The 21,035-nt window shown below is 37.6% G+C and overlaps 1 protein-coding gene across 2 annotated transcripts in view; it reads right to left on the minus strand.

Annotated features, from left to right (window-relative positions):
- CYFIP1 (cytoplasmic FMR1 interacting protein 1) overlaps window positions 1-21,035 on the minus strand; it is a 543,505-nt gene that overhangs the window by 78,717 nt on the left and 443,753 nt on the right. For both annotated transcript variants that reach the window (XM_053707734.1, XM_053707733.1), the window contains exons 27-28: window positions 14,486-14,558; window positions 11,734-11,828 (exon numbers count right to left, since the gene is read on the minus strand). In XM_053707734.1, coding sequence (XP_053563709.1) covers window positions 11,734-11,828; window positions 14,486-14,558 — 168 coding nt within the window. The remainder of the gene's footprint in view (window positions 1-11,733; window positions 11,829-14,485; window positions 14,559-21,035) is intronic.

The following is a 21,035-nucleotide window of genomic DNA, read 5'->3' on the forward strand; positions in this document are numbered from 1 at the left end:
AGATCCGCATACCAAAACCTGTGAGGCCATGCTGGAGCCACCAGCAGAACAAACAAGCACTCCTTTAGAATCTTGGAAATCACTCTTGGAAGAAGAACTAGAGGCGGAAAGATATAGGCAGGATGATACTTCCAAGGAAGTGACAATGCATCCACTGCCTCCGCTTGAGGATCCCTGGATCTGGACAGATACCTGGGAAGCTTCTTGTTTAGATGAGAAGCCATCAGATCTATTTCTGGAAGTCCCCATATTTGAACAATCTGAAGAAACACCTCTGGGTGAAGAGACCATTCGCCCGGATGTAACGTTTGGCGACTGAGATAATCCGCTTCCCAATTGTCTATACCTGGGATATGAACCGCAGAAATTAGACAGGAGCTGGATTCCGCCCATACCAGTATTCGAGATACTTCTTTCATAGCCAGAGGACTGTGAGTCCCTCCTTGATGATTGACATATGCCACGGTTGTGACATTGTCTGTCTGAAAACAAATGAACGACTCTCTCTTTAGAAGAGGCCATGACTGAAGAGCTCTGAAAATTGCACGGAGTTCCAAAATGTTGATTGGTAATCTCACCTCCTGAGATTCCCAAACCCCTTGTGCTGTCAGAGACACCCAAACGGAATATGCAGATATGCATCCTGTAAATCTATTGTGGACATATAATGCCCTTGCTGAACAAAAGGCAGAATAGTCCTTATAGTTACCATCTTGAATGTTGGTATCCTTACATAATGATTCAATATTTTTAAATCCAGAACTGGTCTGAAGGAATTCTCCTTCTTTGGTACAAAGAAAAGATTTGAGTAAAACCCCAGCCCCTGTTCCAGAACTGGAACTGGCATAATTACCCCAGCCAACTCTAGATCTGAAACACATTTCAGAAATGCTTGAGCCTTCACTGGATTTACTGGGACACAGGAAAGAAAAAATCTTCTTGCAGGAGGCCTTATCTTGAAGCCTATTCTGTACCCTTGTGAAACAATGTCCTGAATCCAAAGATTATGAATCGAATTGATCCAAATTTCTTTGAAAAATCGTAATCTGCCCCCTACCAGCTGAGCTGGAATGAGGGCCGCACCTTCATGTTGACTTAGGAGCTGGCTTTGGCTTTCTAAAAGGTTTGGATTTATTCCAGACTGGAGATGGTTTCCAAACTGATACTGCTCCTGTAGGGGAAGGATCAGGCTTTTGTTCCTTATTGTGACGAAAAGAACGAAAACGATTAGCAGACCTAAATTTACCTTTAGATTTTTTATCCTGTGGTAAAAAAGTTCCTTTCCCTCCAGTAACAGTTGAAATAATAGAATCCAACTGTGAACCAAATAATTTATTACCCTGGAAAGAAAGGGAAAGCAAAGTTGACTTAGAAGACATATCAGCATTCCAAGTTTTAAGCCATAAAGCTCTTCTAGCTAAAATAGCTAGAGACATATACCTGACATCAACTCTAATGATATCAAAGATGGCATCACAAATAAAATTATTAGCATGTTGAAGATTAACAATGCTATGAGAATTAGGATCTGATACTTGTTGCGCTAAAGCTTCCAACCAAAAAGTTGAAGCTGCAGCAACATCCGCTAAAGATATAGCAGGTCTAAGAAGATTACCTGAACATAAGTAAACTTTTCTTAGAAAGGATTCAATTTTCCTATCTAAAGGATCCTTAAAGGAAGTACTATCTGCCGTAGGAATAGTAGTACGTTTAGCAAGAGTAGAGATAGCCCCATCAACCTTAGGGATTTTGTCCCAAAACTCTAATCTGTCAGATGGCACAGGATATAATTGCTTAAAACGTTTAGGAGTAGTGAATGAATTACCCAAATTATTCCATTCCCTGGAAATTACTTCAGAAATAGCATCATGGACAGGAAAAACTTCTGGAATAACTACAGTAGATTTAAAAACCTTATTTAAACGTTTAGATTTAGTATCAAGAGGACCAGATTCCTCTATCTCTAATGCAATTAAGACTTCTTTAAGTAAAGAACGAATAAATTCCATTTTGAATAAATATGAAGATTTATCAACCTCTGAAACTGAATCCTCTGAACCAGAGGAAACATTATCAGAATCAGAATGATGATGTTCATTTAAAAATTCATCTGAAAAATGAGAAGTTTTAAAAGACCTTTTCCGTTTGCTAGAAGGAGGAATAACAGACATAGCCTTCTTAATGGATTTAGAAACAAAATCTATTATGTTAACAGGAACACTCTGAGAATTAGATGTTAATGGAACAGCAACAGGTAATGTAACATTACTAAAGGAAATATTATCTGCATCAACAAGTTTGTCATGACATTCATTACAAACAACAGCTGGAGGAACAGATACCACAAGTTTACAGCAAATACACTGAACTTTGGTAGATCCAACATCAGGCAGCGATTTTCCAGAAGTATCTTCTGATTCAGAGTCAATCTGAGACATCTTGCAATATGTAATAGAAAAAACAACATATAAAGCAAAATTGATCAAATTCCTTAAATGACAGTTTCAGGAATGGGAAAAAATGCCAGTGAACAAGCTTCTAGCAACCAGAAGCAAATAAACAATGAGACTTAAATAATGTGGAGACGATAATGACGCCCATATTTTTTAGCGCCAAAAAAGATGCCCACATTATTTGGCGCCTAAATGCTTTTGGCGACAAAAATGACGCCACATCCGGTAACGCCGACACTTTTGGCGCAAAAACGTCAAAAAATGACGCAACTTCCGGTGACAAGAACGACGCCGGAAATAACAAATAATTTTTTGCGCCAAAAAAGTCCGCGCCAAGAATGACGCAATAAAATGAAGCATTTTCAGCCCCCGCGAGCCTAACAGCCCACAGGGGAAAAAGTCAAATTTTAAGGTAAGAAAAAAATTGATTATTCAAATGCATTATCCCAAATAATGAAACTGATTGTCTGAAATAAGGAATGTTGAACATCCTGAATCAAGGCAAATAAATGTTTAAACACAATTATTTAGAACTTTATATAAAAGTGCCCAACCATAGCTTAGAGTGTCACAAAAATAAGACTTACTTACCCCAGGACACTCATCTACATGTAGTAGAAAGCCAAACCAGTACTGAAACGAGAATCAGTAGAAGTAATGGTATATAAGAGTATATCGTCGATCTGAAAAGGGAGGTAAGAGATGAATCTCTACGACCGATAACAGAGAACCTATGAAATAGACCCCGTAGAAGGAGATCATTGAATTCAAATAGGCAATACTCTCTTCACATCCCTCTGACATTCACTGCACGCTGAGAGGAAAACCGGGCTCCAACCTGCTGCGGAGCGCATATCAACGTAGAATCTAGCACAAACTTACTTCACCACCTCCATAGGAGGCAAAGTTTGTAAAACTGATTTGTGGGTGTGGTGAGGGGTGTATTTATAGGCATTTTGAGGTTTGGGAAACTTTGCCCCTCCTGGTAGGAATGTATATCCCATACGTCACTAGCTCATGGACTCTTGCTAATTACATGAAAGAAATGGGCCTCAACATGGACTGAAAAACCCTCTCTCTGAAGAATCAAATGCACATCTTCTTTCTTTGACCACCTCCAACGGAGGCAAAAAGAAAAGACATAGGTACCAGGGGTTTTATAGAGCTCTTGGGGTTTGGGAATCTTTCCCTCCTCCTAGTGGTAGGGAAGAGTAATTCCCAGGAGTAATAAATTGTGGACTCTCACCACATTTATGAAAGAAAATGTGTATGTGTGTACAATTTTCTCAGTTATTTAAGAAGTAGCATGATGTAATGAAATCCATATGCTTTTGACAGGCAAAGTACTTGATGGTGAAGCCAGGTTCACTCAGAAGAGCATGAGAATTACAGGTTACCAAGGATAGAATAAACCATCTGTGTTCTCCATAGAAAATGTTGCCAGAAGGGTATTAAATGATAATTTGTACAATTAAAATTGAAAAACATAATTTATGTAAGAACTTACCTGATAAATTCATTTCTTTCATATTAGCAAGAGTCCATGAGCTAGTGACGTATGGGATATACATTCCTACCAGGAGGGGCAAAGTTTCCCAAACCTTAAAATGCCTATAAATACACCCCTCACCACACCCACAATTCAGTTTAACGAATAGCCAAGAAGTGGGGTGATAAGAAAAAAGTGCGAAAGCATATAAAATAAGGAATTGGAATAATTGTGCTTTATACAAAAAAATCATAACCACCACAAAAAAGGGCGGGCCTCATGGACTCTTGCTAATATGAAAGAAATGAATTTATCAGGTAAGTTCTTACATAAATTATGTTTTCTTTCATGTAATTAGCAAGAGTCCATGAGCTAGTGACGTATGGGATAATGACTACCCAAGATGTGGATCTTTCCACACAAGAGTCACTAGAGAGGGAGGGATAAAATAAAGACAGCCAATTCCTGCTGAAAATAATCCACACCCAAAATAAAGTTTAACGAAAAACATAAGCAGAAGATTCAAACTGAAACCGCTGCCTGAAGTACTTTTCTACCAAAAACTGCTTCAGAAGAAGAAAATACATCAAAATGGTAGAATTTGGTAAAAGTATGCAAAGAGGACCAAGTTGCCGCTTTGCAAATCTGATCAACAGAAGCTTCATTCCTAAACGCCCAGGAAGTAGAAACTGACCTAGTAGAATGAGCTGTAATCCTATGAGGCGGAGTTTTACCCGACTCAACATAGGCAAGATGAATTAAAGATTTCAACCAAGATGCCAAAGAAATGGCAGAAGTTTTCTGGCCTTTCTAAAACCGGAAAAGATAACAAATAAACTAGAAGTCTTTCGGAAAGACTTAGTAGCTTCAACATAATATTTCAAAGCTCTAATAACATCCAAAGAATGCAACGATTTCTCCTTAGAATTCTTAGGATTAGGACATAATGAAGGAACCACAATGTCTCTACTAATGTTGTTGGAATCCACAACTTAGGTAAAAATTAAAAAGAAGTTCGCAACACCGCCTTATCCTGATGAAAAATCAGAAAAGGAGACTCACAAGAAAGAGCAGATAATTCAGAAACTCTTCTGGCAGAAGAGATGGCCAAAAGGAACAAAACTTTCCAAGAAAGTAATTTAATATCCAATGAATGCATAGGTTCAAATGGAGGAGCTTGAAGAGCCCCCAGAACCAAATTGAAACTCCAAGGAGGAGAAATTGACTTAATGACAGGCTTTATACGAACCAAAGCTTGTACAAAACAATGAATATCAGGAAGAATAGCAATCTTTCTGTGAAAAAGAACAGAAAGAGCAGAGATTTGACCTTTCAAGGAACTTGCGGACAAACCCTTATCTAAACCATCCTGAAGAAACTGAAATATTCTCGGTATTCTAAAAGAATGCCAAGAAAAATGATGAGAAAGACACCAAGAAATATAAGTCTTCCAGACTCTATAATATATCTCTCTGGATACAGATTTACGATCCTGTAACATAGTATTAATCACAGAGTCAGAGAAACCTCTTTGACCAAGAATCAAGCGTTCAATCTCCATACCTTTAAATTTAAGGATTTCAGATCCTGATGGAAAAAAGGACCTTGAGACAGAAGGTCTGGTCTTAACGGAAGAGTCCACGGTTGGCAAGAGGCCATCCGGACAAGATCCGCATACCAAAACCTGTGAGGCCATGCCGGAGCTACCAGCAGAACAAACGAGCATTCCTTCAGAATCTTGGAGATTACTCTTGGAAGAAGAACTAGAGGCGGAAAGATATAGGCAGGATGATACTTCCAAGGAAGTGATAATGCATCCACTGCCTCCGCCTGAGGATCCCGGGATCTGGACAGATACCTGGGAAGTTTCTTGTTTAGATGAGAAGCCATCAGATCTATTTCTGGAAGTTCCCACATTTGAACAATCTGAAGAAATACCTCTGGGTGAAGAGACCATTCGCCCGGATGCAACGTTTGGCGACTGAGATAATCCGCTTTCCAATTGTCCATACCTGGGATATGAACCGCAGAGATTAGACAGGAGCTGGATTCCGCCCAAACCAAAATTTGAGATACTTCTTTCATAGCCAGAGGACTGTGAGTCCCTCCTTGATGATTGATGTATGCCACAGTTGTGACATTGTCTATCTGAAAACAAATGAACAACTCTCTCTTCAGAAGAGGCCAAGACTGAAGAGCTCTGAAAATTGCACGGAGTTCCAAATTATTGATCGGAAATCTCACCTCCTGAGATTCCCAAACCCCTTGTGCCGTCAGATACCCCCACACAGCTCCCCAACCTGTAAGACTTGCATCTGTTGAGATTATAGTCCAGGTCGGAAGAACAAAGAAGCCCCCTGAACTAAACGATGGTGATCTGTCCACCATGTCAGAGAGTGTCGTAAAATCGGTTTAAAGATATTAATTGAGATATCTTTGAGTAATCCCTGCACCATTGGTTCAGCATACAGAGCTGAAGAGGTCGCATGTGAAAACGAGCAAAGGAGATCGCATCTGATGCGGCAGTCCTAAGACCCAACATTTCCATGCATAAGGCTACCAAAGGGAATGATTGTGACTGAAGGTTTTGACAAGCTAATATCAATGTTAAACTTCTCTTGTCTGACAAGGACAGAGTCATAGACACTGAATCTATCTAGAAACCTAAAAAGGTTACCCTTGTCTGAGGAATCAATGAACTGATTGGTAAATTGATCCTCCAACCATGAACTTGAAGAAACAACACAAGTCGATTCGTATGAGATTCTTCGAAAATGAGAAGACTGAGCAAGTACCAAGATATCGTCCAAATAAGGAAATACCAAAACCCTGTTCTCTGATTACAGAAAGAAGGGCACCGAGAACCTTTGAAAAAAATTCTTGGAACTGAGGCTAGGCCAAACGGTAGAGCCAAAAAAACTGGTAATGCTTGTCTAAAAAGAGAATCTCAGACACTAAAAGTGATCTGGATGAATCGGAATATGCAGATACACATCCTGTAAATCTATTGTAGGCATATAATGCCCTTGTTAAACAAAAGGCAGGATAGTCCTACAGTAACCATGTTGAATGTTGGTATCCTAACATAACGATACAATAATGATAGATTCGGAACTGGTCTGAAGGAATTGACCTTCTTTGGTACAATGAAGAGATAAAATAAAACCCCAGCCCCTGTTCCAGAACTGGAACTGGCATAAATACTCCAGCCAACTCTAGATCTGAAACACATTTCAGAAATGCTGAGCCTTTGCTGTGTTAACTGGGACACGGGAAAGAAAAAAAAAATCTCTTAGCAGGAGGCCTTAACTTGAAGCCAATTCTGTACCTTTCTGAAACAATGTTTCTGAAACCAGAGATTAAGAACGGAATTGATCCAAATTTCTTTGAAGAAAACGTAATCTGCCCCATACCAGCTGAGCTGGAATAAGGGCCACACCTTCATAGGTACTTAGGAGCTGGCTATAGGTTTCTATAAGGCTTGGATATATTCCAAACTGGAAATAGTTTCCAAACTGATACCGCTCCTGAGGATGAAGGATCAGGCTTTTGTTCCTTGTTGTGAGGAAAGGAACGAAAAAGATTATTTACCCTGGAAAGAAAGGGAAAGCAAGGTTGACTTAGAAGACATATCAGCATTCCAAGTTTAATCCATAAAGCTTTTCTAGCTAAAATAGCTAGAGACATATACCTGACATCAACTCTAATGATATCAAAAGATAGTATCACCAATAAAATTATTAGCATGTTATAGAATAATAATAATGCTATAAAATTATGATCTGTTACTTGTTGCGCTAAAGCTTCTAACCAAAAAGTTGAAGCTGCAGCAACATCCGCTAAAAATATAGCAGGTCTAAGAAGATTACCTGAACATAAGTAAGCTTTTCTTAGAAAGGATTCAATTTTCCTATCTAAAGGATCCTTAAATGAAGTACTATCTGCCGTAGGAATAGTAGAACATTAGCAGGAGTAGAGACAGCCCCATAACCTTAGGGATTTTTGTCCCAAAAAACTCTAATCTGTCAGATGGCACAGGATATAATTTGCATAAACGTCTAGAAGGAGTAAATAAATTACCCAAATTATTCCATTCCCTGGAAATTACTTCAGAAATAGCATCAGGGAGATAAAACACTTCTGGAATAACTACAGGAGATTTAAAAACCTTATTTAAACGTTTACATTTAGTATCAAGAGGACCAGAATCCTCTATTTCTAATGCAAATAACACTTCTTTAAGTAAAGAACGAATAAATTCCATCTTGAACAAATACAAAGATTTATCAGCATCAACCTCTGAGACAGAAACCTCTGAACCAGAAGAACCATTATCAGTATCAGAATGATGATGTTCATTTAAAAATTCATCTGAAAAAAGAGAAGTTTTAAAAGACTTTTATGTATACTAGAAGGAGAAATAACAGACAGCCTTCTTAATGGATTTAAAAAATAAAATCTCTTATGTTATCAGGAACACTCTGAAAATTAGATGTTGACGGAACAGCAACAGGTAATGTAACAGTACTAAAGGAAATTTTATCTGCATTAATAAGTTTGACATGACATGCAATACAAACAACAGCTGGAGAAACAGATACCAAAAGTTTATAGCAGATACACTTAGCTTGGTAGCTCCAGCACTGGGCAGTGATTTTCCTGAAGTATCTTCTGACTCAGTTGCAACGTGGAACATCTTGCAATATGTAAAAGAAAAAACAACATATAAAGCAAAATTGATCAAATTCCTTAAATGACAGTTTCAGGAATGGGAAAAAAATGCCAGTGAACAAGCTTCTAGCAACCAGAAGCAATAAATAATGAGACTTAAATAATGTGGAGACAAAAATGACGCCCATATTTTTTAGCGCCAAAAAAGACGCCCACATTATTTGGCGCCTAAAATGACGCCACATCCGGAACGCCGACATTTTTGACGCAAAAAAAACGTCAAAAAAATGACGCAACTTCCGGCGACACGTATGACGCCGGAAACAGAAAAAAAAATTTGCGCCAAAAAAGTCAGCGCCAAGAATGACGCAATAAAATGAAGCATTTTCTGCCCCCGCGAGCCTAACAGCCCACAGGGAAAAAGTCAAATTTTTTAAGGTAAGAAAAAATGAATGAAACAAATGCATTTATCCCAAATATGAAACTGACTGTCTGAAAAATAAGGAATGTTGAACATTCTGAGTCAAGGCAAATAAATGTTTGAATACATATATTTAGAACTTTATAAACAAAGTGCCAAACCATAGCTTAGAGTGTCACAGAAAATAAGACTTACTTACCCCAGGACACTCATCTACATGTTTGTAGAAAGCCAAACCAGTACTGAAACGAGAATCAGCAGAGGTAATGGTATATATAAGAGTATATCGTCGATCTGAAAAGGGAGGTAAGAGATGAATCTCTACGACCGATAACAGAGAACCTATGAAATAGACCCCGTAGAAGGAGATCACTGCATTCAAATAGGCAATACTCTCCTCACATCCCTCTGACATTCACTGCACGCTGAGAGGAAAACCGGGCTCCAACTTGCTGCGGAGCGCATATCAACGTAGAATCTAGCACAAACTTACTTCACCACCTCCATCGGAGGCAAAGTTTGTAAAACTGAATTGTGGGTGTGGTGAGGGGTGTATTTATAGGCATTTTAAGGTTTGGGAAACTTTGCCCCTCCTGGTAGGAATGTATATCCCATACGTCACTAGCTCATGGACTCTTGCTAATTACATGAAAGAAATTCTTAATATTAGCTTAAAGAGATAAAAATATAATATGTACTTTAATTACTTTACCTGCAAATTTATACTGCGGTGCCTCAACAGTAACCCTTTCTTTTTATTTTCTGAATTGTAAAGCTCTAACTCCCCCCACACATTTCCTTCTAGGGCTGTATCTATATCTATTGTTTTGGTAGAATGCAAAAGTGCATAGGGATTATCTGCTGGAGCATGCCAAGAAGCTGGGCACTCCGTTGAAATACAATGCCTTTGTCTAAACACTGATGGGGGGGGGTAGTAGACAGCATGGCTTTGGAACAAATTTAGCTTATTTTTGAAAAATATTTTAAAATACTTCCCAGCAATTTTTAAACTATTTTTTTTATGCAAACTATTTTTACTTAAAGGGACAGTCAAGTTAAAAAAAACTTTCATGATTTAAATAGGGAATGTAATTTTAAAAAACTTTCCAATTTACTTTTATCACCAATTTTGCTTTGTTCTCTTGGTATTCTTAGTTGAAAGCTAAACCTAGGAGGTTCATATGCAAATTTCTTAGACCTTGAAGACTCTAATTTGAATGCATTTTGATCACTAGAGGGCATTAGTTGATGTGTTTCATATAGATAACATTGTGCTCATGCAGGTGAAGTTACCCTGGAGTTAGCACTGATTGGCTAAAAAGCAAGTCTGTCAAAAGAACTGAAATAAGGGGGCAGTTTGCAGAGGCATAGATACAAAGTAATCACAGAGGTAAAAAGTGTATTTATATAATGTTGTTGGCTATGCAAAACTGGGGAATGGGTATAATAAAGGGATTATCTTTCTTTTTTAAAACAACAAAAATTCTTGTGTTGACTGTCCCTTTAATTAACCCTTTTAGGATATGAACAGATCTCAACATGTTTTATGGCACTTTAATATTGGCTAAAATGTTGGCAGGGTAGTGAGTAAAATCAGCCTGGTGGTACACCTGTTAAAAAGGGCCCGGGGAGAAAACTGACAATGATTTGTAGCAATGACAAGAAGGGTCTTATACCCATTGACAATTCTAGAACAATATTTGGGGGGCTAACAAAAGTGATGAACATAATATATAGAGAGGTATTACACGTGCATTTGAAAGAAAATAGCATCCCTCTGCTTATACCAAACTGAATAGTGTTTTAGACCTTAGTTTCTGTCCATTGCTTTAAAGAAGACTACTATTCACTGGTGAGTGCTTCTGTCAGCTAATTTAGTTAGAATGAAAAATGAATGTAAACACACTTGTAAAATATTTTTTTTTTTAAATCAACCAACCATTTTATATTAAGTGTAACACCACCAACTTCCAGTATGCCCAACATTCAGCCTAGTCACAATAATACTTGCATCAGATGTTGAGGCTTGCTGATCATTTGTATAATACATTAAATGATTTCAGAGGAACAGAAAGCTAAGTACATTGTTGTTTTTTTTTTTGTTTTTTTACAACTCATTGGGGCTTATTGGAAATATATTTGGCCCTTAGTAAGACAACTCTACAGAAAGGAAAGCCTATTGCTGGCTTTGTAGAAGCTTACATCTATTAAAGTTCTGACAAGTTTCTTAATGGAGTGCTCTGTGAGATTACATTTGCTTTTCTGAGATAGACTGCATTAAAAGCATAGGAACATGCACAATATTTCTGATGTGTGTGGGGTTTTCATATACCATTTAACAGCACATTTTTGGAGGACAATATAACCTAATCTAAAAACCCTGAATAGATTTAAATACTTGTATCTTACATTTTTGGTGACTAGTTCTGGACATTATCTCACAATAATACAGTTTTAGAGTTTTAGAGTTCATATTTCCTGTTCTTTCCTCTACAAATTTTCAGTGGTCCCCATCTGGAACACAATCCTCTAAACATGTATATAATGAGATAAACAGAATTATTGTGCTGATAATATGTAGACAGCATTGAGTTTGGGGTTATAATATATCCTACTGGGTATACTAAGCTGGGGATTCTATTGTTTGGAGCCATCCCATAAAATATACAATAAATAGTGCCTATTCATGCAGAAAGTACCTGAGGGGTTCCCAGTCTCTCTATAAGTGGAACTAGGTGAAGAGGCGCATACTTGGATTCCAGCCTTTTCATCTTTGCCTCAAGACGTTCTCCCTCTGCAAAATAAATGACAAAAAAAAACAAATGGATTGTGCTGGGATCTACTTATGCAGTTAGGCAGGGCCGTCTTTAATATTGTGTATAATTGGGTTCTACTGTAGCGCCGATGGTAACCTATCAGCCCGGGGGTGGTGATCCCTAGCTATCACCGTTAAGATAAATGAAGATAAAGAGTGGGCCCAGGCGCCAAACCTGATGGAGGCTAAGGTATAAAATAGGTATTTAATAAAATTGATAAAATATTTCTTACAAATATAATCAGTACAAACTATGAGACAGAATACATGGATCCATGCAAATGTACAATATGATTAAAAAGTACAATATAAAATATAAAGCACAAAAATAAAAATGTACAAAAAAATGTGCAAATATGTGTTGATTAAAACAAATTGGTAGGCAGGATTCCTATATGGATTAACGCCAAAAAAAGGGAAGGTGGGTGCAGATATCTGTAGCAGACAGGTGGTCCTGTTTAAAGGACAAAAACAAAAACAATGTGATATGTGATCAAAAACCAATGAGTGATAAATCCAGAAAATTACAACGGTGATCCTGAAAGAAAATGTTCAAAAAATATGTTCAAATAAATATAGTTCACCAATAGTTTCCAAAAGTCAAATTCAAAAACAAAATGTATGTCCAAGAAAATATATATCCAAAAGAAAGTCTAGAAAATCCAAAAAATGGTGATATCACCGTGATATAATATCCGATGCAAATAAAAACAAAAGTCAGTGTGAACAAAAATCAATAGGTGTCCAAATGTCTATATTCCAAAAATAATGAGAAAATGTGTAACTTCCACACAATACTAAAAGTCTCAATGGTCCTAGTAGCTGGAAACATGTTTCCTGTCTTGAGTGGAGCTCCAGTCTACAGCTAGACCCTTCTCACTGGGACGATCTCCACCCTGCCCAGTAGCTCTTTGTGATTTCCAGCTACTAGGACCATTGAGACATTGTCTCACTTATCCCTTTTATCTGTCCCATCGCATCTGACACTTCACTTTTAGTATTGTGTGGAAGTTACACATTTTCTCATTATTTTTGGAATATAGACATTTGGACACCTATTGATTTTTGTTCACACTGACTTTTGTTTTTATTTGCATCGGATATTATATCACAGTGATATCACCATTTTTTGGATTTTCTAGACTTTCCTTTGGATATATATTTTCTTGGACATACATTTTGTTTTTGAATTGACTGGACCCTGGGCAAACATTTTCTATTTTCTTGCCCCCCCCCCCCATGCAATTTCGTCTCCATCCCAACATCACAAAAAACTAAATCAATTTATTTTCTAATTTTTTTTAAAATATTAGTCCAGCAGTGGATCATCAAATAATTTAAAAAAAATAATGAAATAAATGACAATATGTGAAACTGGACCTAAGCAGTACTAATAAGTAAATAAATAGATAAATTCCTCCACTGTGGATTAATTTAATATGCTTTTGAATGTGATTCTGGTGTGAGGTTAGCTGGTTAAAGAAATTTAGGGCAGCCAACAGGAGTAAAGCAAGGTAAAGACTGAGGAAGAAGCATGGAGGTGCAGACAAATATAATTTTACTGACTGGAAGAGCAGAACTACTATGGGAAGCTGTAAAATCTGAGACAGAGAGAAAAGAAACTATAAAAATAAACCTTACCTTAATGTGTGAAGTATCAGCATGACACTATACATCAGCCACAGCAGCACATGTCACTTCTTTGCTAGGAACAAGTTCCCTCTCACTCTGCACTAGACAATGCTGCATGGGGGAGGGGTATATGTGCACTCACTTATTCTTCACACTGACACCTTTCTACAAAGCACTGTTCCCATAACAAACTTCAGTTAGTTGATCTTAGGGCCACAGCAGAAAGAGCAGGGCTAAGTGGACCAGCAGACTGAATGCTGTCTGCCCAGGGCTGCATGGATACAGTATGAGATGAGTCACACAGCCTCAAGAATGAAGAGAGCAGTGTGTGCAGCTGCACAGATGCTCAAATTCTTACGTGCCTGCCGCTCCAGCTTTCTGCTGCATGCGCCTACAGTCAACCCTACACAGAAACAATCCCCACCACCAAAGCAGTTACCTGGTAACAGTGGTAACCCCAGCAGGACCTTATATGATGCAGTGGGATTGGCTGGATGCCGAGTTAGGGCTTAGCATTCAGTGCTACACAGTGCACATCTAAAGCAGGACATGCACTAGCTTGGCATGTCACATGACACCGGCATGGTCTGGCACAGTTTCTCACCAATAAATATAAGCAGATAACTTTTGACTGTGACAGTATTAGGACCGACTGTGTGCCCCCCCCCCATGTCACATGACATCAGCAGTCTGGCATGAATAAAAAAAAAAGGTTTTTTTTTTTTTTAGGACACTTGGGCCCCTTTAAAGACTGGACCCTGGGCAGCTGCCCCTTTTGCCCAGCGTTAAAGACGGCCCTGCAGTTAGGTGGCAACAACAGGATGAATTCTTAATACAACAACTTAAAACATATTCAGAGGCTAGTTAGAATATAACTTTAAAATCACACACTAACATGTTCTATATTGCCACAGAGGGATCACTTAATTACTAATATATATGTAAAACCAAAGATACCAGAGCCATTTCAATACTGGGGCATATACCTCATACAGCAAACTTACCCTTAACATGCACCCTTGGGAGAATGTTCTGGAAAGGTGCAGCATGAAGCAGATCACACACTTCTTCAAGTGACTGAAAAAGAAACCAATTTAATTAAAAGCATGTCACATTATATATAAGTGAGTCATTCTACAAAACATGATATTCTTATAACTATCTCTAGAAGCAGAAACATTATTTTAAAAACACTTTTTCTTCATCTGACATGATGTCAGTCTGAATATGCTAGCAAATAGTTTTCTAGCAATTAGCATCTAATTGAGGGAAAACGGCAGCACCTGTAGCCCTTGGCTAATTATGTTGCTATGTTACACCGGATTTTGAAAAGCTTACGATTAACCAGTTATTGTGCGGGACTCTTTCCTTTAGCCCATGAATCAGAAATTGTGACATCTTTTGTAAACCCACAGCATGGCCGTTTTTATAGTGTTCTGGCACAGTCATATGCAGTTTTACTGAGCCAGAAGTGGCGCGCACATTTCTGAATCTTCGCAATTCCATTATCAACGGCAAACAGCTGAGAGCAACATGACGCTTGCTCCATTAAAAAGTTGTTTGCCTATTGTTCCTTTATTATTTCAACTCTAATTATACCAGTGTAGGAAAAGGTTTTTGTAAAGCGTCTGTTCAAAGCTGGACAGTATTCAAAAAATGCTTTTATATTGAACAGGTACAGCTACTTAAAAAGAATAAAAAAAAAGTTAATTGCAGATGAATAATCATGTAATTGTTCCATGTTCTGTGAACATGGAACAAGTACAAGTTCTTTTTGGTTTTAGTGGATACTAGGTATTGTGAGGAAAAAAATAATAATAAAGAAATGAAGGTGTTTACTTTCATATGTAAATAATCAGTTGTAAAATATATTCACTAATGCAGGGCTTACAACCCCACAAACCAGAGTGCCACTGGCACCTTAAAATTAGGCCCTGGCTCCTCGGTTTAGAATCCCCAAGACATCTATGGGTGACCCACCACCTCTTCCCATCACTGGCCACCACCTTTCTAGGCCTTGCAACCTTCCTTTTATTGGGTTATTAATAAAAATGTTTGTATAATATATATATATATATATATATATATATATATACCCCCCTAGTTTTTTATGATTGTGTGTGTTATATATATCACAAACAGGGATAGGCACGGACCAAGGCTGTGGCAGGCATTTTCCAAGGTACAGACCTTAGTGAAGGACACCAAGGTACATTTCAATTTGAAAAACATCAAAAAACACTCTCTTTACTGAGAGGGTTAGTGGATGCATGGTGGAATAACATCCAGCAGAAGTGGCAGCGAAGGGAAGTACACGAAAGTGCTGCCCTGTACTATTCTTTATTACAGACACCAATTAACTAGTCAGGGCAGTTTTTTTAATCCCTCCCTCACTGGATTTTCCGCCCTGCAGCACACCAATGATCCCATACAGCATGGGCAGCACTTTTCATGTACTGCCCATCAGCACGCAGAAATAAAAAATATGTATCTGTGGTGAAGCAGGACTGAATTCCACCTGAGTACAAGTTTAAAATGGTATGCACGATCTGAATTCTGAAAAAATAAATACAAATGTCCCTTTAACTGATTGATTGCCGTTTTAACTAGAGAAGGTCTTACTAAAGAGATGTACCTTTTGTTTTCAGCTTGTGCTTGCATGCAGCCTCTAGGGAGGGGGATCATTGTTTAGGTTTGACATTTTCAATAATCTCACCCCTTAAATTCTGTACATGATTAAATAATTTTTATTCCCTTAAAGGGCCATTCAATTCATAGCAAATATCATTGTTTAATCACTGTACTAAGTGGCAGTTCCAGAAGTAGGTGTTCTATAGGTGGCGACAGGGTGGGTGGAGCCATAGTTAGGGGTGTCTCAATGGCAGGAAAAGACAGAGTCACAGGTGTTGTGATGGCAGAGCCAGGTGATCTAATGCGGTTAGGCAGTTGTGGGGCGTGGTTTCTGCCTAAAAGGGCAGGGGAGTTGCCCCCCTAGAAGCACAGAGGACTACACTGCAAAATAAATATTCAAAAAATCATTTAACACAATTTAACACTACTAATGTGTTAGCACAAGTTACAAGATCAGCTGAGGTTTACAACATTTAAAAAGCTTGGTGGACACAACATTCCTGGTCTCGTTTGTGGTGGCCAGTTAAAGGGACAGTATACACTCATTTTCATATAACTGCATGTAATAGACACTACTATAAAGAATAAGATGCACAGATACTGATATAAAAATCCAGTATAAAACTGTTTAAAAACTTACTTAGAAGCTTTCAGTTTGGCTCTGTTGAAAAGGTAGTTGGGAAGCCCACTGCAAGTGGTAAATAAGACACTCCCTCCCTCCCCCTTCTTTTGCATATGAAAAGACCCTTTACACAAACAGGAGCAAGCTGGAGTAGGTAGCTGACGGTATTCACATAAAGCTTTGGGGCTTGGTTAGGAGTCTGAAAATCAGAGCAATGTTATTTAAAAATAAGCAAAACTATACAGTTATTTAAAAAAAAACCTTTATGGGCTATATAAATAGATCATCTACAAAACATTTATGCAAAGAAAAAATGAGTGTATAATGTCCCTTTAAGGACAGGTATAACTTAGGTTGCACTCTGAGCTAGCCAATCATTGTGGTTCAGGCACTCCAATCTCTTGTGGAACAAGCACAATTTCTGAGGTATTTTACAGCAAAATCAGTGAAAACGCATAAATGTATATTATGTAATGTTGTCCTTTTTCCCTTAATTAAACATATTACTGGGAGATTAATTGAGTATAATGTCCCTTTAACTGACGCGTTTCAATCTTTATACACTTTTACTAAGATGTTCTGACAGTTTCTGCAAATTATAATTTTGCAAATTGCTACACTCAGACAGCATACACTTTCCACAGTATGGTTATTTCCGGATGAAAAAATACCTGTATGAATGTGTCTATAGGTGAAAATATTTAAAAGTAATCAAAATGCTTGTTATGGTAATTATTATTTGTTCTTCAAATTACAAAATGGTAAGAGAACCCATGTTATCTGGCACATTGCCAATTCTGTTTTCTTTGTAGCTTACTGGAAATCAGCATTCATTGTTAGACAGCTAGATAAAGGTAATGGGCAGTAATTATCACACAAGCTAAGAATTATACAGGTCCAGGTCAACAAAAAATGTATTCACATATCACAAGAAATAATTAATCTGCCCTAAAAATAATTAAATGTCTCAATTTCTGTTGAATACATTATAGGAAAAAAATGTAGCAGTTTCATATGGCTTTCAAGATCTCAAGAGTAATGTGTTTTTCTCTCATTAGATGACACTGTATCTTAAAGCCATACCACAAAATTAGAATATAAATGTATGTGCACGTTGATTATTTGAGAGTGATTAAATGGACACTGTACTATAAACATGTTTTCTCCTTAATGTGTTACAATTTGCTAAACCTACTGTAGAGTGTGAATTGTATGGAAAATTACTCCATGTTTGTATCTGAAATAGCTGGTTTTGCTCATTAAACCCCTCACCTGTTGGTCTCAAAGACATGCCAGTAAAAACAAGCTGAGCCTGCAGGTAAAGCAGACCTGCTAATGTTATCTATATCTAAACACACTGCCTAATAGTTGGGTATCAAAATGCTAATTATAGCTGGAGGCGTTCAATGAGCACAACCAGATTTTTTACATTAAAAAAAATCTAATTCTCCTACCTCCCACTGGGAGATTAAACCTTTTATTTGCTAAGCCATGTCTACCCCTGAGCTGGGCTGGGTTTTTTTACTTTTAGGTGCAGCTCACATTTAAATCCTACTGTAGGTCACTTTTGCTTGTGAGAAACCAACACATATTACATATTTTATTTGTCTGCAGACCCAGCAGATTCAACAATAGCATTTTATTTATAGGACAATTAAAATATATACCTCTGGTCAAATAAATATACAAGTATTCAGTGCTCAGCATTACCACAGTGATCACCTGGCTATTAAAAGAAGCTATATAGGAGCATATGTTTAAAGAGGGGCTTCAAATCTAGGACTCTTGGGGGTCAGATGTTTTTGAAAGGTAAAAGCTCATTAAATGATGGATCTTTTTGTGTGTGTGTGTGGGGGGGGGGGGGTTAAGGGAGATGAGATTGTGGAGTCTAAATACTCATCCCCTCCATCCAGCTTCCTTAAAGGGACACTGTACTGTAAAACTTTCTCCCCTTTAATGTTTTCCAATGATCCATTTTACTTGTTGAAGTGTATTCAATTGAGTTTAAATAACTCATCTAACTTTATTTGCGATCTGAGATAGCTTTAATATAGCCAGACAAAAGCAGCAGAAGCAGTTACACAAGATAAGAAGGCCACATAGTTATCTACACTAAAATCATTGTGTAGATGAAGACTACTATTTAACAAAAATAGAATCACTAACTTGTGCTATCTTGTCCCCATGGGATACAGGACCTTAGTGAAACATTTCTCGAACAGCTAAAAAGGGGCAGGCACAGCTCTCTAGTAGGGTCATGTCAGCTAAAATGAGGTTGCTTGGGGCCCTGTGATGCATGTGCCACTGGAGCTTTGGTATGGCTAATCTAATTTATTCTGATGCAACTAATGTAAACATACAATGTATCACAGAAATCAGTATTTCTCTGTTCTTCATAACAGGCCACATGGTATTTCCTAGCTGCTCACTCACAGTGACTCTGTAATCAGTTTCGGGAAATCCTTAGAATCTGACTGATTTCGCACATTTGAGGACTGGAGTTAAAAAGTTAGGAAAGTGCCATACAAAGTGTATATAATCAATTTGACAATTTTTTGGGCACAATTGTCTTATTTTTTTTGTTAATCTAATAACATTTGCAAGTTATAGATGGGGTTCTTAGGAAAACAATGTATGCCTCTAGGTCCCACTATATCCTTCACGCTATAATTGTCTTTCTCCTCTCTTGTATCTCCCAATACACAGTAGTACTGTGCTGATAAACTAGTCAAATGCATAAAGCAAAAAATAAATAAAAAAAATCTCTAAAACAAAGTATGTAAAACTGAACTGTATGATAACACAGATGAATATATGTACAGCTACCAAATCACCAGCTACCTCCCAGTAGTGCATTGCTATTCTTGAGCCTGAACTGTATGATAACACAGATGAATATATGTACAGCTACCAAATCACCAGCTACCTCCCAGTAGTGCATTGCTATTCTTGAGCATATCTAGGTATGATATTTAACAAAAGGGAACCAAGAGAACAAAGGAGCGGTAGCCAGACCAAAAGGAAGAGCAACAAACTGAAAATGCTGGTCCAGGACTGCAAACCTGAAGATAAGCATCCTTCAGATGTATAGAGGACATGAATTGCCTCTGTTGAACAAGAGAGGAAGGATAGTCCAAATGGTTTCCATCTTGAAAGAAGGGACCTTGATAAAACTTGGCAAAGTTTCCCAAACCTCAAAATGCCTATAAATACACCCCTCACCACACCCATAATTCAGTTTAACAAATAGCCAAGTAGTGGGTGATAAAGAAAGGAGTAAAAAGCATCAACAAAGGAATTTGGAAATAATTGTGCTTTATACAAAAAAATCATAACCACCAAAGAAAGGGTGGGCCTCATGGACTCTTGCCAATATGAAAGAAATTAATTTATCAAGTAAGTTCTTACATAAATTATGTTTTCTTTCATGTAATTGGCAAGAGTCCATGAGCTAGTGATGTATGGGATAGCAATACCCAAGATGTGGAACTCCACGCAAGAGTCACTAGAGAGGGAGGGATAAAAATAAAAACAGCCATTTTCCGCTGAAAAAATTAATCCACAACCCAAAATATACGTTTATTCTCATAAATGAAAGGAAAAAACTTAAATCATAAGCAGAAGAATCAAACTGAAACAGCTGCCTGAAGAACTTTTCTACCAAAAACTGCTTCTGAAGAAGCAAATACATCAAAACGGTAGAATTTAGTAAATGTATGCAAAGAAGACCAAGTTGCTGCTTTGCAAATCTGATCAACTGAAGCTTCATTCTTAAAAGTCCACAAAGTAGAGACTGATCTAGTAGAATGAGCTGTAATTCTCTGAGGCGGGGCTTGACCCGACTCCAAATAAGCTTGACGAATCAAAAACTTTAACCACGAAGCCAAGGAAACAGCAGAAGCCTTCTGACCTTTCCTAGAACCAGAAAATATAACAAATAGACTAGAAGACTTCCTGAAATCTTTAGTAGCTTCAACATAATATTTCAAAGCTCTTACCACATCCAAAAAATGTAAGGATCTCTCCAAAGAATTCTTAGGATTAGGACATAAGGAAGTGACAACAATTTCTCTATTAATGTTGTTAGAATTCACAACCTTAGGTAAGAATTTAAATGAAGTCTGCAAAACCGCCTTATCGTGATGAAAAATCAAGAGAGAGCGGATAATTCAGAAACTCTTCTAGCAGAAGAGATGGACAAAAGAAACAACACTTTCCAAGAAAGTAGTTTAATGTCCAAAGAATACATAGGCTCAAACAGAGGAGCCTGTAAAGCCTTCAAAACTAAATTAAGACTCCAA

Source organism: Bombina bombina, chromosome 3 (genome assembly GCF_027579735.1).
Source record: "Bombina bombina isolate aBomBom1 chromosome 3, aBomBom1.pri, whole genome shotgun sequence".
Classification (NCBI taxonomy): Eukaryota; Metazoa; Chordata; class Amphibia; order Anura; family Bombinatoridae; genus Bombina; species Bombina bombina.